Genomic DNA, 20,229 nt, shown 5'->3' with positions numbered 1-20,229 from the left:
AAAGTTAATGAAAGACTGCAAAATTTCGCAAAATTTCTTTAAATCAAACTAAGCTTCTTTCTTCATCCAAACTATTGTTAATTAAGGGCACGATCATACCGAAAAACGCAAAGTCAAATGTGCCCCGGTGTCAAATGTTCCCCCGCTTACCCTACATATGTAGTCCCTACAAGATGTTTTCTTGTAGGGACTTAAACGTTCTATAAAAAGTTCCTTGGTAGCAAATTAATTGCTTTAACCGTTAAGAAGATATTGGTATCCAAACCAATGCCCACTGATTTCAATAGTTTTCTTATGACAAGTATGCATTGCGCTTTGAATACGATTATCTTCTAAAGGGTTAAAGAAATTAATTTGCTGCCAAGGAACTTTTTATAGAACGTTTAAGTCCCTACAAGAAAACATCTTGCTAATTTGAAAATATTAAATTTTCAGTGAATTAGAAAATTTTGAAAAGTAAAAAATGTTTTCATATTTTTTTTTTTTAACTTTGACCTCGAATATCTTTAGAATGGTTTGATTATTGAAAAAAATTATTAAGACCTTTCTTGTGGAACAATCTGTTTCCTACAAGAATATGTCATGCGCGGTTGATTATTATAATTTTTCAATTTGTTACAAAATTAAGAACAAAAAACGAATTTTTAAAGATTTTCCCGATTTTTGGACCTCAAATATCTACTAAACGGTTAGATAATTCAAAAAAGTGTATTTAACCTTTTTTGTAGAGCGTTCAATTTCCTACAAGAACATGTAAAAAAATTGGCTAAAAATTCAATTAATAAAAAAAATATTTTTTTTTAGTAGAAGCTTGATGTAAAAATGGAAAATTAAGATAAAGAGCTCATATTTGGTGAGTATATTCTAGAGGTGTCTAGCAATCGAGTTTTCGAAGTACCAAATCAGAAAAACGAATTTCCATTTTTTTTTTTTACCCACCCTAATATGTATCTATCTGCGCCAGGGCAAATTACGAATTATAATTGTTGAGTCGGTTATTTTGATAAAAGTGGTATAACTAAAGCTCAAATAATGGTAATATTAGGTAACCGGGCCGAACAGCTCCGATTATGATAGTCGGTAATTAAAAATTTAAATTTTTTGGCTTCACTACACTAAAAAAAAAGACTAATGATTATGCTACCTTTGCACCATTGCCACCCATCTATTTTCGATCAGAAAAAATACTGTCAAGTATTTGTTTTAGAGAAATTACTCAAACTGTGTTTTTCAAAATAGCGAAGACACAATCCCAAATATAGTGCATACTATCACTTATAAATACGTATACGTAATTATACATATTTTTTACGTATAATTAATGTACTTCATTCAAACTATGAAGACTTGAAAACATTTGTCAGATTTTCCCTACTTTCCTGGGGCTCAATTCCGCAAGAGTGAGAAGAGCAAAACAGAAAAACTCACACTTGCGGAATTGGGCCCCTGTATTGCGTTTCATCGCAAGTTATTAAGATCGAACTAGGGGCGAAATCTTAAAGGACTCGGTTAGTTCTCTGTACACCTCATTTCCCAAAGTTAAAACTGCTAATATATCACCCAAACTAACTGCCATCATAATTCTACTTGTTTAACTCAACACAAAAAAAAAAATTATAAAACAAAATTTAGAAAAAAAATATTTAGTTTCTTGTCAACATATCAATTTCAAATGTTTTGAAATTTTTGTCCCCGTTTTATGTGTTCCATATTTGAATTGGTGAGAAGCGTGATACATAAATAAATGTTATGGAGTTTTAACAAATGTAATTTATTTTTCCACAGATGTTATTAAGTTATTCCGAAATCTGACTGTTCACACTATTTTATTTAATAACGGTATAAATTTTTTCTCATTTAAAACAAAATTTAAAAATCTTACCAATAAAACGTTTAAAAATTAAACCATAAATTCAAAATGTCCCTTCCACGAACACGATCAAAATTTGGAGGTGATTTTCTGGTTCCCTCATTTCATGGCAACATTGAAAGCATCCCTCGCAATGGCGTCCAATGTAGAAAATTTTGTCGAAATTCGGCAAAAGAAAACAGTGAATGCAGTGCTTCTTCCACCGAAATGAATAATAATTCTCGACGTCACAGTAAAAAAATGAACAAAGATAAGTCAATATTAAGAGGCCCTCTAAAAGACAAAAACATTGGAGACAGTGGTTTTACAAGCAATTCAAAAATATTCAGATCTTCTCGAAGTTCAAGAGTTTCGTCATGTTATGATGAAGATCAGGAAGAACAAATGGAAACAGCACGAAACACAAGTGAATCCAATATCGAAAATCTAAGAGAAAAGTGTATTTCTCTTAATTTTGAATTCAACCAGTTACAAGAACGACATGGAGATTATCTAACCAACCAAAGTTTTTCACAAAACAGTGCTGACGATGAAGACTACAACAGTGACACATCTGATATCACTTTAGAAAGAAAGTACACTCAGATATTTCTCCAATCTTCCAGACCAACGCCTCCAGCTAAAAAGCAACAAGAAAATGGCAACAGAATATTAGAAGACAAAGAGAAAAAATCTCACAACAACAAAGACTTGAAGATAATTTTAAAAACTCTTAAACAAATTGTCAAGACTGCTCCTGTTGCTTCAAAAGACTCTAGTGAGATGGCAAAGTTGTATGAAACCGTAAAGAATCTGCAAGAGGAACAGGAAAATTTTCGAAACCTTATAAGCTCCCAACAAGATCAGCTCAATAATTTCCAATCGAAGTACCTTAAAGCTGAAAATATAATCAAGTCTCAGAAATGTGAAATCCAAAAGCTCAATTTCGCCAATACTCAACTAGAAAACGAGCTTAATTCAAATATAACTGAGCTAAAGGAAAAGTTACAGGACAAAACCAACGAAGCTGCTCATTTGCCACAAGCCATAAAGGCAGAGAAAATCAAAGTTGAAAAGTTGAGCAAACAAAATTGTGAATTGATAACGAGGGTACAGGAAGTTAAACATGAACTGGCCTTGACACGCGCTAAGCTAGTTGAAGCTGCTCAAAAGAGAACCACCACACTGACAAAGTTGAAAGCTAGCGAAAAAGACCTCAAGATATTCAAAAACCAAAATACTATTCTAAAGACCGAAAAACGTACTTTGATTGAAGAACTGAAAAGATTGAAAACTTTGAACGATGAATTGTCTAAACGGAATTCTCACAACTTGACTCGTCAGAAAGAACGTGGCGAGTCTCAACAACGTCTGCTACAGAAGAAGATACTCGACCTTGAACTTGAGTTAACGCGAAGTCGAAACTCAACAAGTGATCTGGTTGAAGAACGGGACAAACTTATTGCCGAACTCCATCAACAGTTGAATACCCTGGTGCATAACTTTGAGGTGTCCCAAAAACACATACGCATGTTGAGGAAACATATTCATTCGATGTCAGGAAATTCATCAGAAACCATTAAAGCCAAATAAAGAAAAATCATCAATCAACTTTTTTTTTGGAGTAAATTTTATTCACACTTTACTCCAAAAAAAATTTTGAAAATGATTTTTCCTTTGAATTCTTACGAAATGTTTGTTTATTTTTTAAAATTTTATTTTGAAACTCGAACATTGAAAAAGTTCAAGGTTTGATATTTCAAAATAAAAATTGAAAAAAAAAAATAATAATTTTGTAAGTTTTCTTCAAAATTTTTGTTACATCATTTCCTTACAAAATAAACTGAAAAATTTCTTATTCCGAAAAGAAAAAACAACAAAAAAAAAAACCAAAAGAATTTTTACTTGAGAAGATATAAATTTTAAATGCCGATGTCGATGCCGAGATGCCGACATCGCTGCTGCCGTTGCTGCCGCATGCCATCGAGCTGTGTTGTAAATGAGGAAAGGTGGAACCAATCACTGCAAATTCTATATTTAGATTGCGGGCGCTTTGGAAAGAGAAGAGTATTTATTATTGGGGAGCAAATGGTTTGTTTGGAAAAAATCATGCTGGGAACAATTTAATCAGTCAATGAGGTTGAACATCTCACAGTGGTTGTTGAAAGTTTGTATGCAAAACAACTTAGGTAAATGCAAATAAAAAAAAAATAAAAAAGAGGTTTTCCGGGAAAAGAGTATCTTTCAGTTTGATATTATTTATTAAATTAGGTCTTTAGTAATTTACTTAAAACTACCAGGCCATTGAATAATGATAAAAAAAAATGTCCATAGCATTGCAAAATTTTATACAAAATCAATTAAAAAACGAAAAAAAAATGTTTTCTAAATTTCTTCTTTAAAACTGAAAAACACTTAAAGAAACAACTTGAGTCAAAATACAAAATAAAGAATAAATTATTAGCTTTAACCCTTTCGGAGCCAAGCTATGAAAATCAATATTAAAAAATGTTTTTTTCAGTATTATCGTATCAAAAACATCACAACTAAGAAATATGAATAGCAAAAAGTTATTTTCCAAAACAATAAATAGCAAAATTAATGTGTTACTCTCATGTTACATGTTAGTAATATGCACTGCCTATGACCACCAAAAAAATTCGGACAACTGAGAAAATCAGCCCTATCGAGGTATCCGTTCGGAGAAATTTTTTTTCCGATTTGTTCGAAATCGGAGAATTTTCTATCGAGGTATCCGTTCCGATTGACATATCGGAGAATCTTCCGATGAAACATGGCGCCCATCAACGCATCGCGATGAAGTGTGTTCAGCAAAGACTTTTTGACAGTTGTGCTCTGAATTTCATCGGAAATTCTCCGACACAAAATAGTTGAGGAATATTTTCAGAAAAGCTGAAGAATGTAAATATAATTTTGATTTTTTAGTGTAGATTAATAAAAAAACAGCGACAAAGCCTCGGCAAGAGAGGTTGGTTGAAATTAAGAATAAATCACGCTGGCACATGTGTTAAATGAATGCGATTGTATACTTTAATTTTTTGTTCAAAAGTGGATACCTTGAAAGAAATGTAAGTTCCGATCGGAACGGGCTATCGTTTCGGAACTTTCTCCGAATGTATACCTCGATAGGGCTGAATAACTTTTTATAGAACAATAATATAATATATGTATATACAATACATAATACATACATAGAACAATAATATATTCTACTTCTTCTAAGGCAAAAAGCAAAAAACTTTCTGGATTAACTTTTTTTATATCTTTTTTTTTTCAAAATTATGACCATTTATAAAAATTTTTTTTTTTTTCAAAAAAAAGAAAAAATTAAAATTCAGTTCCTTTTTCGATAAAAAAAATTAAAGGTATGATATTTGACTAAATTTTTGTAATAATCCAGTAACTTGGCATCATTATCTTTCAATTAAGCCATCGAAACCTAAAAAAATATTTAATGGAATATTTTTTACGAATTTAAAAAAAAAATGTTACATGAGAGTAACGCTGGGTCCGAAATGGTTAAGAATACTTATAACTGAAGATTGTACGTGCCTTTTTTTGATTTTTAATACCTATTTGTTTCTCCCTGCTAATAGGGAGGTAAGTGGGTAAGCACTTAAGTGGGTTTAACTGTACGAAGAAAATGAAAATTTTTCCTTCCAAATAACTTTGTAGTCATTTTATTTATTTATTCCCCACGTTAAATACTAACGCATTAATCTCTTATATTATAACATAATGTACATTAAATATACTTAAAAATACTTAAATCTATTTTATAAATTAAACTGTAATGAATGAAGAACATCAACATATTCAAAAAGTTGTGTGATTTTACATTAACATTTGGTACCTAATTGATGTGAAAAATGTGCCCAAATATTTTTGACCAGGTTTTAGACCTGGTATTTCGCTAATCTCACTGTAAGTTATTTCAATAATCTCAAAAATGTTTACAGTGATTTTAAACTAAAGAGACTACGTGTCTCTAATGTTCTGGTACAGCTGTCAATTTTGCTCTGACCCTGAAAGATCCACAAGCACCAGCAGTTCATATCTCTTTATGATAAACATGTTGAAAATACGCTCTCAGAGTGTTTTCTACTTTGATTTTATATAATCTTTTTATATAAATTTTGTTTAAATAAAATTTGCTTTCTTTGTTTGTTGTGAAAAATCTTAATTAAAATTTTATTATTAAAAACTATTTGTTACTGAAAGACGTTCTTTTTTTTATTCCTTAAACTCCATTGAAAACAATTCATTATTGTACTACTTCTATTTTACCTTTTGCCTGTATTTTACTATTTTGAGCATAAACGCACTGAACGCAAGCTCATTTAGTTTTAGGTAGTTCAATACTCTCAATGGCTATTTTACAATTTTTTATAAAACATTTTGGAGCTTTAAATGCTAGTTTTAACAGTTATCATTTTTATACTAAAAACACTTCATAATCGAAAATCGTTCAACTAAAAAGTTCCACATACGCCACAGTGACCGCTCAAAAATTTTCCAATCGAAAAAATAAGGATTAATTGACATAATATAATTTACAATTTATATGGATACTAATAGGCGACTGCTTTGATATGTATCCAAAAGGGATATCTATTGTCCTTGGCGTTCGTAATGCCATCCTATACTAAGTATAAAAATTATGAAACTACTAAACTTCAAGATGTTAATGTTGGTTTATTATATTTTTCTGGATCGATTATTTCATTATTTGTTTAGCAAAATAAAAAATAATTTTAGCAAAAAAAAAATACGCATACGCCACAGTGACCATTTAAAATTAAACTATGATTTTTGTATAATTTTTGTATGGCTGTAACAAACAATTCAAATTTTCTTCTAAACTAAATTCTCTTAAAAAATCGTGCCGATAAAATGCCTAAAATACTCTGAATGAAAATTTCGTATTTCAAAATAATGTTTTAATGTTGTATGTTTTTCAAAATACTAAAGACTTAAACTGAAAAAATGCAACATCTGTAGAAAAACTTTCCATCCCGACTGTCATTCGCACTCAATAGCATTCACATCTTTACTTTGGCGCTGCTTAGGCTACTGACCGAATTTCTTATTAAATTAATTTTAAAACAAAACAATCTCACAGCACCACCATAGTCTGTTTGAATGGAATCTCCGAATCTTCAACGGCGACGACCAGTGCAAATCGGGTCGAGAACTAAGCGATATGTTGTTGCGCCTGTTGACACTAATTTTTCAATGTATCTTCACCCTGTCGATGGTGTTGCAATCGGTTGTTATATTAGCAGAATCATCATCAACAACGACAACCATTTCATCAGACGGTATTGGAATTGATTACGAAGTTATGACCAATTCCTGTTGGAGTTCGAACGAATGTCTAATCGCGGCGAATTTGCATTTCAATTCGGGCAACGTATTGCCTATTACAGTGAATTGTTCGGTAGCTGAAAATTTATTTGATCAAACAATTAATTCAATTGTAAAGCGTCGTTATGAAAATATTAGCTCCGTCACGCTGGATGGATGCGGAACAGCCTTGAATGTTAATACATTTGGATTTGAATATATTCCTAATTGCGATAAGATAACTTCGCTGAATTTGAGGAATTTTCATTTTGATGAAATCTATGAGATCATTTGTGGGTCAGGGATTGCAGTGGAAAATGTTCGTTTCGAACATAATGAGTTTGCAAGTTTAAGTGCTGCTAGTGTTTCGAATTTGATTAGTTTAAGGACTTTGAGATTTGTAAAAAATAATCTGAGGCATATAAACTCTGAAGCATTCGATAGTCTTCAAGCTTTGAGAGAGTTTAGTGTGATTGACGAAGTGAATCTAAGAATACGTTATGCTAAACTGTTTGAAAATCTTCTTCGGTTGGAAAAATTGCACTTGAGTGGTATTGACACAGTTTCCAGTGATTTATTACAGCACCTGCCAGTGAATTTAGACGAATTGACTATAAATAAAGCGACATTCGACAGTAGAACTATCGACTTGATAGCTCCACCGACATTGAAAAATCTCACTCTCACCAACTGTGGCCTAAAGTCTGCAACTATAAGAGGACATGAAATGCTGACGCAGTTAAATCTAAGTGCCAATTCACTTAGCCAATTATTGTCCTTGAAAAATTGTACACACCTAAAAATTCTCGATTTAAGTTCTAACAATTTTACTCAACTTCCGCTCCATCAATTCGATGAACTCCATCATCTGGACTTTGTCTATTTGCAAAGAAATAAATTGAAATGTTTTTCAATGTCGATGTTTACAAATTCGTTGAGTCATTTGCAAATAATTGATTTGCGTAGTAATGATCTGAAATACATCAATGACGTCACTGAGCTGCTTGTTTTGAATACAGATCTTCGCGTTCTTATCGATGGGAACCCCTGGAACTGTTTGTGGTTGGTAAATATTTCATATAATTTGCCAGAACAATATCGAGTGTTTCGTTATGAGAAATTTATTTCAAAAATCAATGTAAATGGACTCGAGTGCATGACCTATCCGCCAGATGATAACGATGCAATGGATAATTCAATAAATGATCGTCGCAAAAATTCGACAGCAAAATTCACAATTGTCTATGGGGGACCGAGAGAGTCAAAACGAAATCAAAAAGCTGAAGCCTTGGTAATTGTGTTTATGTTGCCAGTGGGAATAGCATTTCTATTTGTCTTGTTGTATCTTTGGATAAATTGTCAGAAAGTCTTCCATTTATCTTATTACCGAAGTCTTCCGTTGGTTCGAAGTTCAGCAGAGAGATTTGATATTGTGCGTCAATTGCCATGTAACAATGCGGCAAACATTACAAATCAAGGTTACGAAATTCCAATGAAAGGATGTAATTGTACTGGTCATCCGAATAAGATTTGTTGTAAGTTGAATGTTGCCTATGAGGATACAACACCACATCAGAATGCTGCAAAAGTTTATGAAGAAATTATCGAGTACAATTCGAGTACTGGTAATTGTTATTATGAACATTTGAATAGGGAATGAGAAAGTACTTAATAAAGTGAGGAGAATTTATTTATTTATTTAACAATTATTAATAATTTTAGTTATAGAAATATAAGAACGAAAAAAGTGCATGTATTTATTTTTGTATGTAATAAACTTTCCTAACAAACTTGTGTATCTAATTGAATAAATCACAGGAATTCGACTATCTGATTTGTCTTTTTTTGTTTGATTTCTTCTTTTTCACTCACTGGGCAGGTTTTACTTGCTAGAATCCCAGAATTATGTTTGCTTGTATTGAGAGTCAGAGCCTTTTGTTTTTAAATTTTGTTTTGCAGCGTTTCAATATTATACTCGTAAAGAGTATTTTTTTTTTTTTTGAGACATAGAACTTAAGTGCAAAAGTGTCAAATCACAGATCTATTTTAGAAGACGATTTGGTCACCAAAACCTTTGGTTCAGCAGAATGATGGTTTCCCGCGCTGTGTCTAAAAGAGTAGGGGAGAGTGGGGCACATTTGAACACTTTTTGCTTTCGAAGCTGCTTGAACGAAATATGTTCGATTTCTTGATCTGTAAAGTTTACTAAAATTGAACAGTAACATTGAACTTCGATTTCCAAGAACATTTCGTGAGTTAAACAAATTATTTATATTGAATTTTGATGTTTTAAAGATATAGGCTCTTATGTTCAAAAGCGCCCCATTTGATTGATTGATTGCCCCATGTATGGGGCAGTTTTGAACATGGAAGGGGCACTTTTGAACAGCAGTATTAGTTTCGTTGTAATGAATAAATAATACTTAACTTTTTATTAGTTTTTTAATAAGAACATACAAAAACTCCAAATTGATTATTATATCATATCCAATTAACCAACAAATAATAAAAACTCAGAAAAAATAACATTAAAATGTATACTATAGTTATCAGTTTATCACATTTATAAGTTCAAAAGAAAAACAAAAACCAAGAAAAATTCATTTAAAATATATCTTAGAAAAATGGTATTCATACCATTTATGCTTCTCAGAGTAAAATAGATTTATTTTGCGATCTAAATCGCATTTAGATTTAAATATTAAATCTAAATGTTAGCAAAGCGGATGTTCTTCATGTACCAGGAGCATTAATTGGTGTAGGTAGCTTGACTTTAATTTCTATAACGCTTAAGCGGTATATAATCGAGTTCTCATCGAGAAAAGTCTAGCAGAACTTGAAGAATTCAGGCATTTTTTTAAATCTTCAATTATGTTGTACATATTCCCATTTTTTCTTTAATTTTGGCCACAAATGCTAGTTTCATTATTTTTTTTTATAAGAACATTACGATTTATTAAATAAAAGACATTCAAGTGTCCTTAAAATATCTGATACAAACTGCTCGGGGCGGTTTTGAACATGTTCAAAAGTGCCCCACCATACTTGTTCAAAACTGCCCCAACTGTGTCAACGACATAAAATGTTGAATAAATATTTAACATTGATATATTCATTCAAAAATTCACCGTCAATTAGTTTAAAATTCATTAACCATTAACAAAAATTGTATTGCGTTTTGAAATCAAGTACCAATTTTTGTTTAAACTCTTACAACTAAAAAACTGAAATAATGCAAAACCACTATAAAAATCACCTTCCACCTATAAATCTGAAAGTCAGTCGAGATAACGATGGAAAGTCATTAACATTTATGGATATCGTGTTGACGGGTCCAAATATCGAAAAACTTCTAAAAAAGATTGATATACTAAAATTTTATATGCAGTGTTCAAATGTGCCCCGTGTTCAAAACTGCCCCACTCTCCCCTAAATGTGCCCAAGAATCGATCCACAGTATTGCGTTTAAGCTGGTCACATTAATGATTATGCACACCGCATAAAATGATTTCGTCATGTATTTCCTATAATTTTTGTGAACAGACCGAATTTTTGAATTTGTATGTATGTATGTAAAATCCTAAGATTTGTAAACGTTGTTTTGGTGTAAGTCTTTCATTGGTGATTTGCCAAAGTGCATATACTGAAAAAGAGTTGTACACACTCCATGCAAGAGAAATGCTCAATTTTTTTTATGGGACACTGTGGTGTATGTGCAACTTTTTTTTATAAAAAATTAAAATTGATTAATTTATTGATAAAATTAATGTGATCAATAAATCGACCCAATTCCTTATTGTATCATCAGTTTCCGACAAAAATATAAAAAGACAAAATGCATACACTCAGAGAAAAATCCTTTGTAAGATTATCTCATCAAACATAAAATATTTATCTGTGTATTTTCATGGTAAGAGCTCTGTTATAGCTAAATTTTCTTTAGCTATTTTGAATACTTTAAACTTTTATTTTAAGAAAAATATTGATGAAATAAGTTGAAAGCTTATTTTAATAATTTTTTCAAAAAGAAGCAATGCATTTGGTGTTAAATTTTATGCACAAATCCATTTTATAAATTTTACTGTTCAGTAAAATTAAATTTCATCAGTAAAATTTATTTTGTGCATAAAATTTAACACCAAATGCATTGCTTCTTTTTCAAAAAAGTAAGTTGAAAATGTGTTTTTAATTTATTTCATCAAGATTTTGCATACTGTAATGTTTTATTTCGGGTTCACAATAAAACTTATTTCGTTTATTTATTTTCCACTTTTACTTTCCGTTCAAATAAGAACACACTTTATTTCAACTCAATTTACTTTTATTGTTCGCTTAAACAAACACACTTTATTTACTACTAACAATTTCCAACACTTTATTTCACTTTGTTCTGTACTCTTTCACTTTCAAGATTAAACTGTCTCCGGTCGGTGTCCACGGGGGCGCTTCATACTTCCAGTCCAGTGGGATATTTTGGGATATTCAGCAGTCGAGGGAATTTCTTTGGATGCGTTCAGAGGGTAGTTTCTTAATTACTAAAGGTCCGTTCACATTTCTACCTTTACTGTAGCAGGTAGTGTGTTCAGACTTTTATCTTAAAAGTAGTTCGGTAATTCATCGTTACAATACATTAGAATCTTAAAGAAATCAAAATAGCAAACCAGAATTTTTACTGATGGATTTTACTGATAGCTGCTATAACTGAGCCCTAAAGCAAAACCTTTCCTTAGATAAAGGTTAATTAATGAAGGCTTTAGGTAAGCACATTTAGGCTAAGCTAGTAGTTACCGAAATGTACCTTAAAAATGTAAATTAATTTTATTATAATAATTAAATCCACCCTCGTAAGAATTAACCTAAAAACAAAAACAGCGGGGGGCCCTTGTGGGAAGGTGGTATGCCTGTAGTTCATGCTCAGATATGTTTACCCAGTTAATAAATAACCGCCAATTTTGCTGTTTGATTGATTTAAATGGTATTTACTACTTACAGTCTTGAAACTTTTGCCAGTTTTGGAACTTTTCTACCAACTCTAACAGTTTTACCGATTTTTTAACATATCTATGTATTTCAAAACTACCTATAATTTATGGATATTTTGTATGAAAACACATAGAATTTTAAGACATTAAGCCCTTATTTTTCAATCATCAATCAAAAATAGATATTCCTAGGAATAAGCTCTAACTGAGGTTTATCTGACTATTGAAAAATTGGCCCTAAGAATATTTCTTTTAATTTAATGAGATTTAAGCCGCTCTGCGTTGATTGAAATTCTAGGGGTTAATGTTATCCTATAAACACTAATCCAACGAATTTAGGCTAGTGATAGTAATGCGAACAATGAATACGAAAACATGTGTATTATGCGTTGCAATCTGAAATTAAATAAAAAATAAAAAAATTATATTTATTTTAACACTTAAGGAAAGACCACACCTGAAAGGTATGCGACAGCGGTACGGGTACGGGTACTTCTATGAAGAAAATTCCAAACTGAAACATCAACGTTCAGATGTGGATTTTTTTTAATACAAGTAACGATACCGCTACCCGTACCGCTACCGCATACCTTCAAGCCTTGAAAGTTACAAACATTACAACCAAAAAATATCAAATTCTAAATCACTCATCTCCAAAAAAATAGCGAAAATCGACAAGTAATTTTTTAGAATATAAGAAATTTTTAGTTTACATTTTGGCGGTCACTAGGGCGTATGTGGAAGTAGCTAAAAAAGAAAGGTCGATTTCAAAAATTTTATTTGTGTGCCTGAGACCTCGAGGAACAAATACAAAGAAAGTCCACGTAACAGTTTTTATCATGTAGGCTCCAACAAAATTATTACCCATTTTTAACTTTCTCATATGATCATAAATACTCCACAACTCACATCATCAAACCAAATATGTATGGCACCGCTTGTCTGCATGAAGTGACTCCCCCAATTGTCGACTGGCAAACAGCTAAGTGTTGCCCGTGCTTTAATAATTTAATATTCCTTATTTCTGAATTTGATGGAAAAAGTTCTCTGAGTATCGGAAACATAAACTGTCTAAATATTTTTGTATGAGAGTTTATAATCTTTTCAAATAGCTTACGAAGGACTATCCAACTTGGCCAACTTGTTATCAAAAAATAAATGCAATGATATCAACAACTACTCTGAGGCAAAACTACTTTAATTGTTTCTGATAAATTTTCATAAATGCCGTATCTTTCAAAACAAATTCATTATAAATAAAATTTTCTGTAAAACAAGATCAACAAGATTTATATTTTCGGGAATAAAATTTGTATTAAATAAAAAATAAGTATTTAATTCAGATATTAAAAAAAATTCATAAAATTAAAAAAAAATGGAAGCAAACGAGGTAAATTCCCCGGATGTAGTCTCGGAAGAAGATCTTATTCCAATGGAACAAGAAGAGATCGTTGCAGAAGAGATGTTCGAAGATGCAGAAGAAGAAGATGATGAAAAGGTTTCTTTCATGATTTCTATCATCAAGTTCTGCTATTAGCTTATACTTATTACTTTCAGAGCGATTCATTTACTGGCATGAGTGCAGCTGATAAAAAGAAACACCAAGTTGAATACCTTCAATTACTAAAAGAAATCGAAGGACAAAATCAAATTGTAGAACAGCTTAAAGATCAACTATTCACAGCTTGCGATAATCCTTGCTTAACAAAATGCCAACTAAGAGAGATTAAAAAACTACGATCTTGTATGGAAAATGAGAACTTAAAATTACAATGCATGGTTCAGAGAGCCATCAAAATGCAAAATGAAATTCCGAGTCGATGTTGGGATGAAGTTCCAATTGTCACTACAATTGAAGACGATGTATTTCCAAGTATTGGCAATTATGATGTTCTGACATCATTGGGCTTAAGACCAAAAGAAATAAAAAATGATCAGCATACTTGCATTAAAAAGTCCAAAAACAAGAAGAAGAAACCATGTGGTGGTATACAAAAAGATGATTTGGACTCTGACGCATGTAAATTCTTTGAAGAAATGGCCATAAAAGACCGATTGATAAAACGACTTACAAATAAATTGAAAACCATTCAAAGGGAAATTAATTGTCGTTCAAAGCCAAGTAGAAAACAAAATCTACACCAAGACGACGATACCATGGAATACATGAGAAACACAGTAGACATTCTCAAAGAAGATCTAAAATGCTTGCGACGAGAAAAAGAAGCCACTGAACCAAAAGCGAAGCAGAAAAAACCAAATGAACTCCAGAAGTTGAAAGAAAACTATGCCCAACTGTTGCTATGCGTTGCAAAGAAAGATGCTCAAATAAAAGAAATGTCTGGCCGAATAAAAGGCTACTGTGGAGGAGATTCAAATGAAAAAAGTAGTGACGTCGACAAAACTGAACTCAAATTATTGCGTGAAAAATTTGAAGACATGAAAGACGAGCAAGAAGAGTACAAATGTATCATAAAAGAGCAATCAGAGCAACTCGATGAATATCGTCGGAAATACATGGATTCCCAACAAAAAGTCGAAGAACAAAAGAGTACACTTGTAAAAATTGATATGAATAACAAACGTATCGAAGGACAAATCGAAGCTGAAGTAAAACGAATCAAGTCCAAATTTAAAGAACAACTCAGTGAATTATCTCAGTATCCGAAACTTTTGGAAAACGAACAAATTAAATATGCAACCATATGTAAGGAGCGTGATGAGCTAGAAGGACAACTCAGACTTGTGTGCAAAGAATTAAAGTCTCTCAAGGATAGTGCAGCATCCAAGGTAGAGAAGCCAGACTGTAGCCTAAAACTTGCTAGTTGTGAAAAAGAAATGATACTCTTGCAAAACCAAATTGAGGAACTACTCAAAGAAAAGGACATTGTCTCTGAGGAAATGCTCAAAGCCAAGGTTGACTTGGACACCTTGAGAGGAGAGTCGGCCAAAATAATCACCAACACCAAGGAAAGATTTGAAATGACAAAAAATTCAATGAACTCTCGAATTGACACACTCGAAAAGGAACTTGCCCAATGCAGAGCAAATGCTTGTCTCTCCATAACCGACCGAGAAGCTGTTATAAAAGAAATGCAAAGCCAACTCAGCACTCTGTCGTATAGTTTCGATTCGGCTCAAAAACAAATTAAAACACTCAAAAATCATATAAGTTATTTGTCCAATGATCAATGTATTCCAATAAAATGTTGAAGTACATAAGCAATCTAAAAGTAATTATTTTGTTCTCTATAGGTTTGGACAAAATAGAACGAAACAAACATTTAAAGTGACTTGACGGCCAAGCGCTTCATCTTGGGTGCCTTTTTCTTGGCTTGTCTCTTTTGTTCCTTGAGTTCCCAGCGACGCTGTTTTTCTGGATCGTCTTCGGCAAGAACGCGCTCTTTTTCTTGCTTGCGTTTGTCTTCTCTGCGTTGGGCAGCTGCTTCAGCACGAGCTGCATGGGTGCTCTTAAGGAACTCTTCTTCAACGCGTAGGCGGTTCTTTTCAGCTTTTGCTTTGCCCTAAAAGAGAAAAAAGAAAAATTCAAACTCATTCGTTAGCCAATTGCACGTTTCTACTTACATCTTTGGACAATCGATATGACTTCAACTTTTCCATAATATAAAAGACCAAAACTAGCAAAGGCTTAACCGATTCCATGTCACAATTTTTGGGCAAGTTAAATCCAGCCATAAGCATACGCTTAACTTCAGGTTGTTTCAAATTATTTGGATCATCCTGTTGAACTGGGCCGCTGAATTGGTCGGAAATTTGAATGTAATCGATGAAATTTTGGTATTTACTTAAAACAGCCACGACACGTGACTCTAATAATGCCGATGTGGCTTCAGGTATCTCAGATAGCACGCTAAATCCACTTGGTAAATTAAATCTATCCTCTGGTTTATTGACTAGAATACAGTATTTGTTCTAAATTACAAAAAGATATTATTAAAAATCACATTAAAAAGCCTTTGATTGTTATGTATGTATTTACCAAATCAGCAAGTTCTTTAAAGAACTTAGTGACTGTCTTCTTCGAGCCAACACAGAATACAAATGAATCCATTGCATCTTTAGAGATTTCCACTTTTATATGGATTTGATCTTGTTGTGGTCTCATTAGACCAGCAACTAGGGCTACCAAATCTTGGCGTTTAATCATTTTAAGTTCGACCAACATACCTTCACAGCATGTACGACCAGAACACCATAAGGTGTATAGACTTTCACTCTCCTTATTAAGGCCAGGATTTTCATTTTCCATTTTTCCATCATCACCTTGAAAAATAGAAAAAAATTTAAAAAAAAAAATATATATATAAGGATGTTTAAGTGTATATTAACTTACCGACTAGAACAAAATTATCTTCTAATAGAGATCTGTGCGTATTTAGCCAAAGATGTGCTAATTTTGAGTTTTTAGACTTTCCAAAGAAGAAATTGGCAAAATAAGTTAGAAGGCCGCCCAACATTAACATTTCCATCCAATAGGAATCCCAATGAGTCCTAAAAATATATACAAAAAAATCATGATAAGTTTACAACAATGTTTTGTAACGTAAAAGTCGATAGCCCTCGGCTCAGGATTACTGAACAATCATCGCCAACTTAAAGTGCGCTGATAGTTTAGTAAGCCCTTCCTTTTGAAGCATTCTTTTATGTATCCCCAGCTTAAATTAGACGGATTATAAACAAAATTTTCTGTCAGTTTTCTAGCAACCTTAGAGTTTTTAATTGTGAAATTGTGAGTTATTTTTTTAAAGCTTCTTTTCAAAATGATAATGGTTTCCCAGAATTTAGTGGTGTTATGGGTTTGCAGTTGCAGTAAAGCGAACAACAACAACAAACCCCACGGCAACACTTACACGAACAGATGGATCAGCATCAAATTTGAAACAATATCAATTTCCACAGTACACTGTATCAATCAATCATTTTCACTCAGGTTTGAAAATAATTTTTCTCTACTTCAGACAAACTCTCAGTTCGATGGAACCAGACAGAATTAGAAACTTTTTAAATTGAATTACAGAATCACAAATTGATGAATTGTCACATCTTTCGTGGAAGTGAATCAATTGTAGTCATAAACACCAGTGGGAGCCGAAAAATGCTCAGCGCTCAGTGAAGAAATTTTATAAATTCATGATGGATGTTACATTGAACGCGGACGATAATATGACTAAGAAAATTTCATAGTTTGAGAATGTAAGTAGTTTTCCAAATTTTGTTTCACTTCTTGTTTGTTATAATTTTATTATTTATTCTTGTTATTCCTAATTGAAAAAAGTGTATTTTATTGTTCACACAAATATTCCCTTTACAAATACAAAGAGCATGCAAAAAGAATAAAGTCGTTCCCGTTCGTTTGCGCATTTATGCCCTATAAAACACAAAACATGCGCTTAAAATGACTAAACATCCCATAAAAAATCCAAAATATGTTTTAAAAAAATCTAAAATATGCTCTACAAAATCCACAATATGCTGAAAAAAAACTATTGAAATACAATAAAAAATAATTCCGTCTGTTATAAATGCCATCAATAAATAATATGAGCTTATTATATAAATTAGTTTTCAAAACTTAAACCTTGGCCATTTGGCCTCAAAAAACTTTTGTACATATATATGGAAAACTACCTCTCCACGTCAAAAGACGTTAAAAGAGCATTCATTATCATATCAACAGTATTTTTTTCCAGACGAAGACAGATAGACTATCTGATTCATTTGCCGCCCAAAATAAATATGAAATCCGGGCCCTGGTTATAAGCTTACAAACGGACACTTATTTTTTATTTACAAGGTGTCCCCTAATAAGGTACATTTAAGGGGTGGTTTTTGGCTACATTCTAAGGAAAAAATTGTTCTACAGTAGGTTTTTATCTTCAAAATTGATAGCATTTTTCGATGATTAAAAAAAAAACGCTTACTATGTTTTTAACACTAATTTCTCTCTAAATCCTATCGCTAGAAACTTTGTTAAGGTCATTTTTTTTAAGGAAATGCTCTTTTAATTAAACTGCGTTTAATTATATATTTTGTATAGGTCAGATATTATTTTTTTAAGGCTTTTTCATTTTTCTTGCCCGTACTAATTTTTTATTTTTGAGGCCAGTTTTCTATGAAAAATGTGTATATAACATAACGTTATATTCATAATAATAATAATTTTAACTATATGCCTGTAACACCTAAGGTCTTTTTTAAATGCATAATGCACGGCACTAGTAGGAAGGAATAGAAAGATAGATGGAACAGTGAATTGAGAAAAAGATTATTATTATCTCGTATTACTTAATCTTTATGAAGATAACAATAATCATTAATAAGGAAGCCAAAAAACCCACACATTTTATAATACTTGAAAATCTGCAATATAAGCACCTAGGTAAAATTAAAAAATAAAAATGCTAAAGAAAAAAAGAAACAAAATTATTTTGTTGTTTAAGATATTTTTCATTTGAAGTGAAGTTAAAGCAAGTTTTCAAAATGTCCTCCTTGCGTACTTCCTCTTTTAAAATTGGAAATTGAAAATTGGAATGATTCAATTCAATGATAGCTATAACGCCCCCTAAGTTAAGGGCGAAAAAATATGATTTCTGAATATGTCATTTTTGCATTACTTTCTATTTGAAATATGTTCTCCTATTTCGTCCTTTTCCCAAACGCTCGGACTGTGCTACACTTATTTGTTTTTTAAAGTTAATTTTCCCATTGGCCGAACTAAGGAGCCATTTCTAATAAGATTCTTTACATCTCTGCTCCCGATATAATAAAAAAAAAAAACTGTTTTTGTCCATTAACTACTAAACTAGTACAAGACCTTAATATGTATGGAAAATACTGTCTTAAAAGCAAAGACTTGAAAGAACCAAATATTTTGTAACTAAGTTTAAGAACCAATTACCAACAACTACAAGTCAAGTCAGTCTTATTATGTATTGAGTATCTGGTACCAACTAAATAAATAAATTACCTAAAGTGTAATGGAATTTTGGCAACAGTCAATTTGGGTTCAGGTGCTTTTTGATCTACGGGAAGATCTTTAACATCTCCACCATCGAAACCTTCAAATTCCTCCTCGTCTTGAAAGTGTTCGAATTCGTTGTCATCGTCCTCAACGACTCCGTCATCTTCGTCATCGTTCATGGCAGCAAAATCATTATCTGCTGATTTCTTTATCTGAACAGGAATCTCTTTTGGCACCGAGTCTTCATCGCTCTCTTTGAAGTCACCAATTGTGGCTCCATTGCCATCAAATTCTTCTTCATCAGCATCGAAATCTTCGAATTCAGCAAAGTCACTGTCTTCGAATGAATTATCACCACCGACTATGGCGAATCTATCGCAATAGCAATATATCGATAGAAAGATAAGTAACAGTGATAGTTTCATCTAGAAAAAGTAATAATTTTTAATGATATGGAAAAAAGTTCTTTGCTTGCTAATATGGAAAATGGATATAACCTCAAAAAAAAAAAAAGATAAATTAGGTCAATCGGAATCTTACCTCCAAAATTGTATTAATTAAAAATTAAGCTTAGAATATTATTTAAATAAATGAAATAAACTACTATTATGGCTTTTGTGGATGTTTTGCATTCAATTTTATTGTAATTTTACCATTTTTGGGTAAATTTTTGTGTTAATTAATTTAATTTCGACTGAATTGAAGGAAATTTGACAGATGATTAGTGAAAAAATGGTGAATGGTGGGTGACATATGTGATGTGACGTCATATGACTTTTTAAATGGTATAAAGTACTTTTTGTATAGGTACTATCAGAGCTACCACTTTATTTTTATGAGTCTCCAATTGGAATTTTTTTAAGTGTAAAGCCTAGTGCGCTGTTGTTTTGTTTTATCTTTAAACCGTATTTTCCGCTGTTTTTTCTTGAATTTTTTTATTTGTATTTTTATTATTTTTACTTTGCTATAATACCCGATAGTATTTTTTCGTTAACATGTTTGCTGTTGACTTTGGAGCCTTCAAAATTTTTCATACAAAATTTCGTTAA

At 31.8% G+C, this 20,229-nt stretch overlaps 4 protein-coding genes and 1 long non-coding RNA gene across 5 annotated transcripts; 4 read left to right on the top strand and 1 right to left on the bottom strand.

Moving 5' to 3' along the window:
* The first annotated feature begins 1,637 nt into the window (after positions 1-1,637).
* Positions 1,638-3,449, top strand: LOC129907313 (outer dense fiber protein 2). The gene is made up of 2 exons (XM_055983435.1): positions 1,638-1,720; positions 1,786-3,449. Exon 2 carries the CDS (start codon positions 1,919-1,921, stop codon positions 3,440-3,442), a length of 1,524 nt encoding a protein of 507 aa, XP_055839410.1. The 5' UTR covers positions 1,638-1,720; positions 1,786-1,918; the 3' UTR covers positions 3,443-3,449.
* A 3,324-nt stretch (positions 3,450-6,773) lies between these two features.
* Positions 6,774-9,050, top strand: LOC129921396 (slit homolog 3 protein). Its single transcript, XM_056003202.1, has 2 exons — positions 6,774-8,507; positions 8,580-9,050. The coding sequence occupies exons 1-2, from the start codon at positions 7,074-7,076 to the stop codon at positions 8,874-8,876; spliced, it is 1,731 nt and encodes a 576-aa protein (XP_055859177.1). The 5' UTR covers positions 6,774-7,073; the 3' UTR covers positions 8,877-9,050.
* Positions 9,051-13,439: 4,389 nt separating this feature from the next.
* Positions 13,440-15,420, top strand: LOC129905530 (myosin-6). Its single transcript, XM_055981003.1, has 2 exons — positions 13,440-13,696; positions 13,756-15,420. The coding sequence occupies exons 1-2, from the start codon at positions 13,574-13,576 to the stop codon at positions 15,409-15,411; spliced, it is 1,779 nt and encodes a 592-aa protein (XP_055836978.1). The 5' UTR covers positions 13,440-13,573; the 3' UTR covers positions 15,412-15,420.
* LOC129905531 (PAT complex subunit CCDC47) lies at positions 15,368-19,905 on the bottom strand. The gene is made up of 6 exons (XM_055981004.1): positions 19,721-19,905; positions 19,187-19,605; positions 16,553-16,710; positions 16,199-16,482; positions 15,784-16,131; positions 15,368-15,722 (listed from the first exon to the last, which is right to left on the bottom strand). The coding sequence occupies exons 2-6, from the start codon at positions 19,603-19,605 to the stop codon at positions 15,483-15,485; spliced, it is 1,449 nt and encodes a 482-aa protein (XP_055836979.1). The 5' UTR covers positions 19,721-19,905; the 3' UTR covers positions 15,368-15,482.
* LOC129905532 (uncharacterized) lies at positions 16,709-17,319 on the top strand. The gene is made up of 3 exons (XR_008770614.1): positions 16,709-16,948; positions 16,998-17,117; positions 17,178-17,319. It is a non-coding gene; the product is annotated as an uncharacterized LOC129905532 (long non-coding RNA).
* Positions 19,906-20,229: the final 324 nt, after the last annotated feature.

Source organism: Episyrphus balteatus, chromosome 1 (genome assembly GCF_945859705.1).
Source record: "Episyrphus balteatus chromosome 1, idEpiBalt1.1, whole genome shotgun sequence".
Classification (NCBI taxonomy): Eukaryota; Metazoa; Arthropoda; class Insecta; order Diptera; family Syrphidae; genus Episyrphus; species Episyrphus balteatus.
The sequence above is the reverse complement of the archived record's forward strand: the minus strand, read 5'-3'. Positions and strand labels throughout refer to the sequence as shown.

What these genes read in the sequence shown, in the direction of transcription:
- LOC129921396 (XM_056003202.1), top strand. Translation starts at nt 7,074, where the DNA reads ATGTTGTTGCGCCTGTTGACACTAATTTTTCAATGTATCTTCACCCTG. An exon ending in ATCAAAAAGCTGAAGCCTTG is followed by an intron (nt 8,508 to 8,579) that starts GTAATTGTGTTT and finishes ATAAATTGTCAG; the next exon opens with AAAGTCTTCCATTTATCTTA.
- LOC129905531 (XM_055981004.1), bottom strand. Translation starts at nt 19,605, where the DNA reads ATGAAACTATCACTGTTACTTATCTTTCTATCGATATATTGCTATTGC. An exon ending in AAAATTCCATTACACTTTAG is followed by an intron (nt 16,711 to 19,186) that starts GTAATTTATTTA and finishes ATATATTTTTAG; the next exon opens with GACTCATTGGGATTCCTATT. An exon ending in TTAAAGAACTTGCTGATTTG is followed by an intron (nt 16,132 to 16,198) that starts GTAAATACATAC and finishes TTTGTAATTTAG; the next exon opens with AACAAATACTGTATTCTAGT.
- LOC129905530 (XM_055981003.1), top strand. Translation starts at nt 13,574, where the DNA reads ATGGAAGCAAACGAGGTAAATTCCCCGGATGTAGTCTCGGAAGAAGAT. An exon ending in AAGAAGAAGATGATGAAAAG is followed by an intron (nt 13,697 to 13,755) that starts GTTTCTTTCATG and finishes TATTACTTTCAG; the next exon opens with AGCGATTCATTTACTGGCAT.
- LOC129907313 (XM_055983435.1), top strand. Translation starts at nt 1,919, where the DNA reads ATGTCCCTTCCACGAACACGATCAAAATTTGGAGGTGATTTTCTGGTT.